The following is a 12,639-nucleotide window of genomic DNA, read 5'->3' as shown; positions in this document are numbered from 1 at the left end:
AAGCAGGGAGATGGAGAAAGGCTTGATGGCCCAACTGTAGCGACCTAGGTCTTCCCACTGTTCAGTGTCAGATAGTTCAGGCTAGAAAGATTCTTTGCAAAATGTTGTCAGAAGGACAGCTGAGCTGGCTGACTACCTGCCTCACTCACCTTAAACATTTTGGATGAAGGAAAGCAGCACCATCCATACTGCAATCCCGGATTTCATTCAGCCTCACTAATTGCAAGAGACTTCTACCACAAGCCATTTTCATCCAGGCTTTAAATCCTTCTCATTTAAAATCGTTTCCTTTCAGAAATTCTATGCATTGTCCAGAAAAATATCACTGCAGTGACCTTTTTTCCCAATTTGAATAAACTGTGTACCATTCCCAGGGGCAAAGGTGGGGCATTTAGGCTGCAAAGACCCAGAGAAAAGGGTGCCTGGCACTGGTTTCCACCATATCACTTCATTGTACAACTTCATTGTACAATAGAGGAGTAGAACAGAAAAAGAGTCTTTCAAGTTTTAACAGAGAAGTCATGTACTTGAAATTTTTAAAACTGTTGATGCTTCAGAATAGAAGCAAAGGATCAGGTACATGGTAAAGAGCCAGTGTAGATAACAGAGTCAGAGTTCAAACCCGCGTCAGTGATGTGTACAGCTGTCATGAAAATAGTGTCCATCCAGAGTAGTGACTCTTAACTGGAATCAGTTTTGTCCTCCAAGGGATGTTTGGCAATATCTGAAGACACTGCTCATTGTCACAACTTGGGGTAAGTGCCGTGGGCATCTAGTGGGTTGAGGTCAGGGATGCTAAACGTTGTACAATGCATAGGACAGTTACCAGGAGAAAGAATTATTTGGCTCAAAATGTCAGTAGTGCCAAGATTGGGAAGCCATGATCTGGAGTGACACTAATGTAACTATGAAAATGAATGTAAGATATCTAAAAGCACATACTAAGAGTTTTAGGGCCTAGAAATTTGGGCCCTTTCTTCCTCATTATCAGGTTGCCAGCCCCTGTGCTATAATTTTAGCTTGTCAAGCAGGGACTTTCTGTAGAGTTCTTGTGTCCCCTGGCATAAAAAGATTAGTTTATATCTATAGGTGAAGGTGAGATTCTTAACTGATTTGTGGTACATGCTGTTAGGCTACATATTTCACAAAGCCCTAGGTCTGAAATAAATGATGAATCTGTTCATTCATTTATTTCTTAAACTTTTGTTGAGCTCCTTCTAAGGGCCAAGCTCTGTGCTAGATGCTGAAAATGTGGTGAAGGAGAAAATAGGCATTGCCTTCCAGGAGTTCACTGGGTCAGGATTTGTGATTTTGAAAGTCAAAAGCTGAAATTATTTGGGAATATGAACAGCCATTTATGATTACAAAAGCCCAGCGGACTGCAGACATTTTTGGCTCCTGTTTTCCAACTTATTTCAAGCAAAAAGAAGAAGCTCAAAAAAGATGATATCCTTTACCTGGATGTTTTACATACAGTGCTCAGTATTGCTTAGTATTCAGCAAAGCCACTCCCGTCTTCTGACCTCTTCTTTCTAGTCCACTCATTAAAGCCACACTGATGGGCAGAGCGTTTATTAGCACATAGCACCAAATAGTTGTTTTGAAGAGGCTCTTGGTAACCCCATATAATTACTTACGTGGAAAAATGCAATTTTTTTAAGATAGAGAAACCAGCCCTGTTTTTAGTATTCTGTTTAATTTGTGAGTCATAAGGTAGAAACAGTCATAGCCTGTAACTTTTCCAAAAAGTAGGCAGCATGGCTGACTCTGAATCCAGAAGCAGAAAGCAGGCTACTCTCACTTCTTTGTAAAATGGTGGCTCCAAAGCATGATGGAAAACCCTGGACAATCATGTGTCCTTCTGAACAATCCTCCTTCCAAAAACTGAAAGCAGAAACTCCTTTGGACTTTATTTCTCTTTAGGAGAAGGTCACTAATTTGAATAAAGGGTCAAATGCTAATCCCATTCTCCTACCCACCAGCCTCTGGAAAGTGGAAGTTATAAGTAATAAGCGTTTTTTAGAGAAATCTCCATGACTTAACAATTAGAGTACACAAATGTACTTTATGGCACTGAACTGTACACTTAAAAAGAGTTAAACTGGTAGATTTTAAGTTATGTATATTTTATGATGATTTAAAAAATAATTTAAAAAAATTAGAATACCCAGGCTGCTTGAAGATGTAGGGGAATATGAGAATGAATGCAGCCAGCCCATATACTTTAATTCCAGACAATTCCAAAAAACATCATTTGGATTTGCAAAGTATTTACATTGTATTAGGTGTTTTAGGGGATCTGGAGATGATTTAAACTATAGGGAAGGGTGCACGGAGATCCAAGCAGTCCATTCTAAAGGAGATCAGCCCTGGGTGTTCTTTGGAAGGAATGATGCTAAAGCTGAAACTCCAGTACTTTGGCCACCTCATGTGAAGAGTTGACTCATTGGAAAAGACTCTGATGCTGGGAGGGATTGAGGGCAGGAGGAAAAGGGGACGGCAGAGGATGAGATGGCTGGATGGCATCACCGACTCGATGGATGTGAGTTTTAGTGAACTCCGGGAGTTGGTGATGGACAGGGAGGCCTAGTGTGCTGCAATTCATGGGGTCGCAGAGTCGGACACAACTGAGCGACTGAACTGAACTGAACTGATGCCTTTTATATGAGACTTAGGTACCCTGAAATTTAGTGTCAGAGGGGGGTCCTGGAACCAATCCCTGGAGAATATTGAGGGGCAACTCTATTTTATTTTGCTGAACTGGTGCGCACAAAAGGTTTTGCTAGAGTGGTCTAGAAAGTTCGCCATCATTAAATAGCTCCTTTTGCAACAGTTTCACAAAGCCATACACTGCTAGATAACTGATACACTAATTCTGGCTAAGGTATGGCTGATGGTACTTCACTGTGATGTGATAGGAAGTGTGCCCCAATCATTCTTGACAAGGCTTTTAGCAAGTACCTCTGCTCGTCCACACTTGGTATCCTAACAATAACCCTGCCCTTGGGGTGGACACAGCAGGAATCGCAGTGATAATCTCAATGATGGAAGGGACCTTAAAGGGTCAGTTTGTTCAAGTATTACTCTCAACATTATCTGTGAGGTTTCTATCCTACACTGTTCGATGAGCTCCTTTGATAAGGAACTCTATTTTCTAAGACTACCTAGGCTAACTTTGAGCAGAAACCTGGTTCCCTAAAATTTCCTAATGTTGTTTCCATTTCCATACTTTGGCCAATGGAAAACTTTTGCATTGAAGAAACTATTTCTCTCTTGAGGGAAGTCTAATTATTTTCTGTATGATTTCAGTATTAAGTACACTTGCATTATTCCTGTTCTTCAAAAAGTGTTAGTTTTCTACTGAATTGAAAATGTTTGTCAGACACAGTCTTTCTGACTGAAAAAGATTTGTTTTACTGATTCATTTTTTAACAGGGACACCCTGGAGACAAAAGCCAGAACTCAATTCAGATATTGATAATCAAATGTTAATTCTAGACACAAGGGCAGGCTAGAAGGGCAGTGGGGGCGTTGATCACATGTCTTCAGTACCCACACTGCTTTCTTTACCTCCCAGAGCTCTAACCCTGCTGGGAGGCCTAAAACTGCTGCTGTGTAGAGTCAGACAAGGTTAACAGGGGAGAGAAGATGTGCCCTGGGCAGCCGCTCCTGCTGGGCCATTTTGATGGTGGTCATGAGTTAGAGCGAGAGAAAGACATATCATCTTTAAGGGGGTGGCTTTTAAAATGAATTTTTTCTTACTGCTAAAATGACTCACATTGCACTATAAAATTTGGGGAGAACACAAAAGCTGCAGATATCTTGAGATAACCATTTGGTATATTCTGTTATCCTTCCAGGATTTTTCTAGGCATGTGTTATTCTCTTTATAGCTGTGAAATAGAAAATCCCATGGATGGAGAAGTCTGGTACGCTGTAGTCCATGGGGTCGCTAAGAGTAGGACACGAGTGAGCGACTTCACTTTCACGCATTGGAGAAGGAAATGGCAACCCACTCCAGTGTTCTTGCCTGGAGATTCCCAGGGACGGTGGAGCCTGGTGGGCTGCCGTCTGTGGGGTTGCACAGAGTTGGATACAACTGAAGCGACTTAGCAGCAGCAGCAGAAGCTATGAAAATAAGCTTGATGAGTAGTATTCAGAGTGTTCACAAAGTGAACACTTTGTGGAAGTGTTGCATGGTTTTGTGGAAGTATTGCCTGCTTTTGTTTGGAAATGATCTCCCATCACAATGTTGTTCTGTTTTGCATTGGACTTATTCTCTAGAACACGCGGCTTTGGATGATTCTTTGCTGTGCCTGAGTTCAAGACTTAGCAGTACCTTGCTTACCCTTTACCAAAACTGTAGGTTTTCCCTGGATTTATTCACAGAAATTCTACGCAATCCATTTGAAAGAGAAATGCAGCTTTGTCTATGATCTCAACTGCCTTTCTCAGACTTCTGATTCTGTTACTTTCCTTTCTCTTAGATGGAGAGACAAATGTCAGTGAACTCCAACCTCCTGGGAATGCAAGGTCCAAATCTCAGCAACCCCTGTGCTTCTCCCCAAGTCCAGCCAATGCATTCAGAAGCTAAGATGGTAAATAACAATTATAATCATCCTTTTCTTACTGTATGACTTTTTCTTTTGATTTCTGCTCTGACTTCCAAACTCCAGTTAAATGAGGTAGATGGCTCTGTCTTTGTTTTCAATGAATAGGTCTTTCTGTGGAAAAGCAGTGCAGAACTTGGCCCTCCTTTTGAGGCTATTAGTTACTGAACCTTGGCATGGGATACTCATGTAACAAGCATTGGATCAGTGTGTGGCCTTAGTGAAAGGGACTTTCAGAAGTTTGGGGAGATCCATAAGAGTTGAGGTAGGATACACCCAAATATGTGTATATTTGTTCAGGAACTGAAATGAACAGAACAATCCAGTGTTTCTCTCCTTCAACGTAGTCACCATTTCAGTGCCACTCTTCCTGTCCCCATAGCCACCAAAATAGATGTAATTTTTAAACATACAAGTAGTATGAAAATATTTTCATTTTTTTGTGTTATAGTCATCAGATGTGACATTGATTTGAAAAGGCCAGAGTCTTGTTTTCTCCTGGAGTAACTGCAGCTCACATTGAAATGTACGATTTCAGGTGACATTTAGTGACTTTTAACATATGAGATTGATGTGTACTGAAGTCATTCTTTCCAATCAAAGTGATAGGTTCATGCATTTATATCCTACTAAATATTAATAAAAGCAATGCCTGTTGGTCTTGGCCATATAAAGTCAATTTTCTGGTTACATTTAGCAAAATTACTTGAAGGAATAATTCAGTTTTTGTATACATTCTGACACCACAGTTGGTAAGGTGTCAGATGCCAACAAAATGCACTGCAGCAAAGTTTTTTGTATATGATGTTGGGTAAAGATAGCTTTTGCTAGAAGCTGGAGATTTTTTTACTTTGCTGAGTGACAGTGTAGGGACCATGTCGGAAGGCTGAGGTTGGATGTTATTGACACCTCTGAAAATTAGCCATCAAAATCCAGAGACTTTGTCTTTAATGACAGTAAGTGTTTTAGACACTGGCTTTGGTCACTTTCTCTTGGTAATTTCTCTCATTTGACTTGCACCTTCTTAACCCAAGGAAGCAACTGAACTCCCAGTGTTGGCTACCCCGGGCACATAAAGTCTGTGGTTGGGAGAGTTCTCTTTGCTGGGCCACAGTCCCTGTGACATGCCAAATGGCACCAGCATCTTCAGCAAAGCTCGTTAAATCTTTTTGGAATCGGCAAATATTTTTTCAACTCAAGCCCTGCTGAGCCAAGCCAAATAATTGCTGGCAGAGTAAAATCCAAACTGGCATCTGTTTTGGAGACCAGAGTAATGCCATTTACATTTTTTTAGAGGAAAATAAAAAATGAACTGTGAAGGTACTTAAGCAAGAAACAAAATTAAGTTATTCATGTGTATGAATAAGTGTTCTGGGTCTAAAACATTAAATGCTACTTCTTCAGCCGGATTATTTCTGAATCATCTAGTTTAGTTCAGGGTCTGTATCTCTTTTGAGAGACCCTACCAGACAAACTTGAAGGAGATTCTAAAACACAATTCCAAATGAAATTTCCCTGCCAGTTGAATTTTCCTGAATTGTATGCCACCGTTCAACTCAGAAGTATCCTCTCCCTCTTCTTGCTGGCAAATAAGGAAAATGCTTCCAAAGGGAGTCCAGGTTTACAGTTATTTATATGCATGAAATAAGAACATATGATAGGGCAGATTAATAGTGAATAATATCAGCAGGAGACAAAAGGGAATTGGGCTGTGCTTATAAAAATAGTGTTACCCTGCAAATGTTTGTCAAGTTAAATTTTGAGCAGGCATACTCCTCTGCTGATTCATGTTCTAAGTGAATGAATATTTCCAGATCCATGATGTCTGGGCAAATGAACTGTATCATAGAGCTGATACAGCTTTTCCCTCTGCTCCAAACTCCCACCCCCAACCCTGTTTTTGCCAATATAAAGTTGGATTCCTGTTCATCCAAAGGGAAAAATTGTAATATTGGCCACTTATATTTTGGAAGAATAGCATTTACCTAGTAGCTTGGAAAAGCGTTAAGTAAATGACTTTTAATACATTACTCAGCATCCCTATTCTGATTTCTGCTCACTTTATTCACTGGAGAGACTAGTTATTGCTACCTACTCACTGTACAGTATTTTCTAGCAGCTTTGGGTTGCTTAGACAAAAAGTTTTTATGAAATAGAAAGTAGAGAGGAAGAAAAAAAAAATCCTCCCTGATATTAATGTCAGCCAGAGCCTCCACAGGTTTCTCAGAACTACGGGCTTTGTTGTTCTATGCCTAATTTTCTTCCTGTGTAAAAGCTGGAATGGATTCCAGATTTCAGCTAAGACTCTTGTTTCACTGTTTTCAAGGACTTTTCCAGAGGTCACACATGGGCTATTGTGATGAAGGCACTCTGTGGGGTTTGTGCTCAGAGCACACAAGCAACCAGAGAGCCGCCTGGGAGGTATTGCCCACCCCACGACGCTGCAGACCTCTCCTCTTGGGGCCAGGGTGTCCATTTTATAGTCCCTTTTGGCCACTGACAGATGTCATCATCCCGAATCTCTGGTGAAACTCAGAGGTCCTGGAGGTGGACAGAAGCATCAGGCAGGATTGCTTTCCATGTACAGCTTTGTTAGAAGCTGATAACTGATTGTTTGATAAAATGCATCCATTCTCCTTGCCCCAAATGGGTCATTTCACCTCTGGGAGAGAGCAAACCAGTGTCCCCAGTAAACTCTCCAGGGCATTAGTCTGCGACATCCTAAATTGAAATCACACGTGTTCCTCTTTTGATTTAATGTGTATTAGTATCAAGCCGTGCACTTTGGTGGACTGTAGTCACATCTGTCCAAGCTGATTTTATCATAGGTCTGGCAAATAGTAATTTAGTGTTATGGATATTTCTTCTGAAGAATTAAGCCAACAAACATATGGCTTCACAATAATACAAGTAGATATGTGCATACTGGATTTTTGTTTCAGGGTCAGAGCAGATTCAGAGGTGTGAGAGCCTCCCACCTTTCTAACTACGGAGGACGGTAGGCTCTTCCTCCCAGATTCCTAGGATCAGTGGGTGTCTTTCATGAAAATAGGTCCGCTAGAAGGAAATTTCGGAGAAGGCAATGGCACCCCACTCCAGTACTCTTGCCTGGAAAATCCCATGGATGGAGGAGCCTGGTAGGCTGCAGTCCATGGGGTCGCTAAGAGTCGGACACGACTGAGCCACTTCACTTTCACGTTTCACTTTCATGCATTGGAGAAGGAAATGGCAACCCACTCCAGTGTTCTTGCCTGGAGAATCCCAGGGACAAGGGAGCCTGGTGGGCTTCCATCTATGGGGTCGCACAGAGTCAGACACGACTGAAGCGACTTAGCAGCAGCAGCAGCAGAAGGAAATTTTCACTGGATATCTGGTAGACAGTTTTAACACTCAAAGGGGAACGAGAGAGAAGGAGGGGGATGAGCAGAGAGAAAGGGAAGGAAGAAGGAGACAGAACGGGTAGGAAATGCAAACCAGACTGGGATCCTGTCTCCAGCCTCTGCTGGGTGTGCGTGGCTCTGCAATGATGTAGATGCGGTGCTCTCAGTCTGTAGATTTGTGCTCATTCCTATTTGTGAGAATTAGACCGATTCTATCTAATTGTTTCACAGGTTTATCTTTTCTTTTTTAAAGAAGTCAATAATAGGGTTTGGAAAATAAATAAAGCATGGGGAGAACTTGTCCAAACATCTGTCTGGAGTCTCATATATGATGAGATGACAACTATTATATTGAAACTGATGATGAGGATGGCATATAAACAGCCTTTCATAGAGGGCGCTGGCCACTCTTGCCCAGGAATCACCATCAGTTTGAATAGGGGTAGGAAGCCTAGGAAATAGTGATACCAAGGAGAAGTTATGTATAGCTCTGACCTGAAATTATTCTCAGGATGGCCCCATAACAGGGATATTGTCCTGCTTTAACTAGTTAAAAAAAAACTGGCCCAATGACATATCACTTAGCAAAAGCTAAAGTTTCAGACTCTAATGGCAAAGCATTTTCATCACAACACTGATCCTTTAGATAAAAATATACAGGTTCCAGGTGTTGGTAAGCAGCAGATTAAATCAAATTCGTTTTAGGTTAATTTATATGTACAGACAAATCGGAGACAAGGATGGCTAGGACAGTGTAGACCTCTAGATAACCTGTAAAAATGTGGAGTGGTTGGTTAGTATGGACCTTACTGCTTAGTTTAACCAAAGCTCTATGGCTGTACTGATTGGTCCAACCTCACTGCTTCTTATTCCAACTCATTTTAATCGTGACATTTCTTGTTTTACATGTGTGTCTCCCCGATTTGATTGATTGGAAGCTCCTTGAAAATTATCCTTGCATTGTGTAAGCTCTGTGTACTGAGAAAGGCCCCATGAATGAGAACTGAATTTAATTGACTTGAATTGAATTAAAATTATGAGAAGGAACCAAACCCTAGCCCTGGAAATGAGAATGAGATGGAGTGGGTAGGGGGCAATGGTGGGGCTAAGAAGGGGAGGAAAACGTTATTAAAATGCTTAGCTAAGTATTCAGGTTGTAAAGAGTAGATATCTACATTTGATTTGTTTGAGAGACATCTAGAAACAATAGCCATCTTATTTTTTTTCCTTGAGAGGGAAGCAGTACATCTGTTCCTTAGAAAACAGAACTGGGAATATCATTGCCCTCTGAGGAATTGAGAGCAATCAATACTAAAGGCTGTTTCTTCCATTGTGATGGACTGACTGTGCTGTGTTTTGGTCACCAACAGTCAATACCTCATCCAGTTAGGTTTACTGTTCATTGAATGGATATATAAATACATGCATTAATGAATGAATGAAAGAAACCATAGGATTGGAGCGTCAAGGCCTTTTAGAGATAGAAGGTGCTTGCCCCAATTCCTCATTTCATAAGTAAGGACAGAAAAACCTGGCAAAGACTTCAGGAGATCAAGCTATCATTTAAACACAAAGCTGGGCCCCAACTCAGGCCTTCAGTCTTCTACACAGAATTGTGCTTTCGCCATCAGCTGTACCAATAAATTACTAACAGTGCTTCTTTTTTTGGCTAATAGTTTCTTCCTGGCAGATTGGCAGATGAGAACCGGGGTGGCATAGTGAGCAATCCATGGTTAAATCTCTACTTTGTTTTGAATGTCAACCTGGGTGTGTTTGTGTTTGCCTTTTCCCTCCCTAATTATCGAGCTGGATAACTGTTTGCCTACAGTGCCCTTTGGCCACCCACTGTCCAACAGATAAATCACAGAGAAGTCTGGCTCCATATGGAGTTGCCTGGAAAATTTATACACATGAAAAGACAGTCTCCAGGTAACATCTCTCTGGCACTCTTGAGAAATGCAGTCCTTCGATTTGCCTATTTGCTTTAATCATCCCCAGCTTCACTTCCTAAATGTCTAGGAATAAAAAAGCAGGGAATAAATAGGCTGTCTGCTTCTCAAAAGCTTTGTGGCAAGGCAGGAAATGCTGTTGACTTGAAAGACGCCCTCCTTCACTTGCCAGCAGCCATGTGGCCCTGTAGCCAGTGATCAAAATGTGGTGATAGGCTAATCCAAGGAGACCACTCTTTTCAGAATCCTGCTCCTTTGGTGCTATGAAAAACCACTGTCCAGTATGAAGGTGAATAGGAATTAGGTAAGATTCTGTGACAACAACAGCAAAAATCTGAACTCTTGATGGATATCATTTTAAGGGCAGTATAAAACACCGCAGTAGAAAACAATAATTGTTAACATTAATTAAGCACTTGTTATGTGGTGGCAGAAATTATGTTAAGCATCTTACAGTACGTTATTTCATTTAATTCTTGAAACAATCCCCTGAGGGAGGTACTATTCTCAATCTCATTTTATAAATGGATAAACTAAGAGACTGAGTAATCTGTGAAGAACATACAAGCTGATTAAAAAGAAAACAATGGTGTTGGGATGTTAACCCAGGTATTGGGCTCTTGCTCCTGACCCTAAACAATAATGTTTTGCCAGCAGTGGGAATGTTCGTCTTTTTGAATTTGTGTTAGTAGAGCACTTTCCAAACTGTAAAGTATACATTGTCTCCTTGGAGCCTGATAGCAACCCCATAAGGTCAACAGGGAAGTATTACCATCTTCATTTTATAGACACGGAGAGTTTTCTAAGTGACTTTACATTATGATCCAGTAGCATAAGCAGGCCCTGAGCCCAAGTCTTTGATTTTTATCCTGTTTCTACTATAACATCCCTGACCCTGGAGTCCTCATGATAACTTATTCTGAATCAAAGCAAGTCCTTATAAAAGTAAAACTCGGTGGTATTAAAAGGGGATGAGACGCAAATTAATTGCTAGGCCGGGTAACCTATTAACTTCTCTAGTCCTCATCATCGAAACACTGGAGAGAAGGCTGATTCATATTTCTGTCTGGCCAGGACAAGTGCTGAATTAAAGGACTAAAAGCAACAACTCTGAGAGCTCACAGAAGCCCCGAGTCCTTTTTCTTGGCTGAAATGTAACCTTTCACATGCTATTACCACTTCACCCATTTAAACTGTAGAAAGCTTAGTTGGGGAATATATCATCTTTTTTGGTACAATGTAAATGGTTAGATTGTGAGATCATTGATAGGTGCTAACAACCATTTATTTATATTGCCATAGAACAGAATAAATTCCTACAGTGTTTACATTCCTTGTGCTGATCAGGATCCTAAATATATGGGATTGTACATTTGATTGTATTTGTTTTGAAAATGAGAATTTGAGAGATGATCAACTGCTTATGAATCACCAAATTCTAAAGCAGGAAAGGAGCTCAGGGATTATTTTAGCAAAATTCTTTCCTTTGAGAAACAACAGTCTGAAGTTCCAGTTAATACATGGTCTAAGGTCACATAGCTAATTAGCAAAAGAAGGGGAATTAGAACCCGGATTACAGGTTTTCAGTTTAGTACTTCACTCTCCATGCGCTAGTCAGCAATTGACAGAGAAAGCCATTTGCTGGCTGCCGTGACAGTGAACTTTCTAAGGAAGTCTCCCGAAGCATTGGCTATAGCGTTTGGTTAGTGAGGCAAAGTACCTGGGAAGAAGAGGATCAGTCAGCTTTTCCCTTTTATATCAAATAGGAGTTGAAGTTCGTCATCCAAATGCCTGAATGACTGGGTTCAGTTTTCTATAATTATTCCTGAGACCTGGGGGTTCTCAACATGAGACCACTAAGCTATTCTTCTTGATCACGCAGAGTGTGGATTCACAATGAGTATTGCATCTCTTGGTATTCGGTATAAAGTGCCTTGATTTTGCCTGCCACTGAGCAAAAGTAAAGTTCCCACATCTCATTGCTGTGTGTTTTGGGACTGCGTGGATCTTACTTGGACTTTTGGAGATATGTTTCTCCTTGGTGTGGAGCAGTGACAGAGCTCTCCAAGCACCCAGCACAAAGCAGTATTGAAATGTCCCTTTCCGTCGACTCTCTCTGGGCTCTCCCTTCCTCCACCCTCAGTAGAGTCTTCACATACACACACTCAGACGGTCTCCTAGGACTCATTGTCTTCCCAGTTTTCTTTCTTTCTCTTTCTCCAAGTATCCACCCTGTTTTGGTAACCATGGCAACGGGTGAAACACAATCCCAATATTTGCTTGCTGCCTCTGTCACCCAGCCCAGCACGCGCATTGCCGGCTCTTGTTTTTGTGTTTGTTTAACGTTCCCAAGCCTGAAGTCAAATGCATCTGGGCAAGGACGCTGTGCACGGTCGGTCTGGTTCGGAACACCCCCTCTCAGACAGTCTTCAGGCACGTCTTCTTTGTGTATTTATGTACGTGTGTGTGCGCGTGTTTCCTTGTCTGCTTTGCAACGCTGTACAAATAAGTTCATCTTGTGTAAGAATAGCCAAGGGGGAAAAAAGGATATTTTATAAACCTTGTTACAAGAAGTTCTGCTTTGCAGTGATATATTTTGGTCTTTTTCTTGGACTTTATGTTGCTTACCCTTTCCAAGATTTTTGCCAGCACAACTAATAACGAAAGTTTGCTTTGCACTTTGGGATGATGGTTCTGCCT

At 41.2% G+C, this 12,639-nt stretch overlaps 1 protein-coding gene across 1 annotated transcript in view; it reads left to right on the top strand.

The window, feature by feature from the left end:
- The window catches only part of CREB5 (cAMP responsive element binding protein 5), a 347,045-nt gene that overhangs the window by 249,752 nt on the left and 84,654 nt on the right, over positions 1 to 12,639 (top strand). The window contains exon 6 of the mRNA XM_068972747.1: positions 4,488 to 4,598. Within this exon, the coding sequence (XP_068828848.1) occupies positions 4,488 to 4,598 (111 nt within the window). The remainder of the gene's footprint in view (positions 1 to 4,487; positions 4,599 to 12,639) is intronic.

This window comes from Capricornis sumatraensis, chromosome 5 (genome assembly GCF_032405125.1).
Source record: "Capricornis sumatraensis isolate serow.1 chromosome 5, serow.2, whole genome shotgun sequence".
Lineage (NCBI taxonomy): Eukaryota > Metazoa > Chordata > Mammalia > Artiodactyla > Bovidae > Capricornis > Capricornis sumatraensis.
The sequence above is the reverse complement of the archived record's forward strand: the minus strand, read 5'-3'. Positions and strand labels throughout refer to the sequence as shown.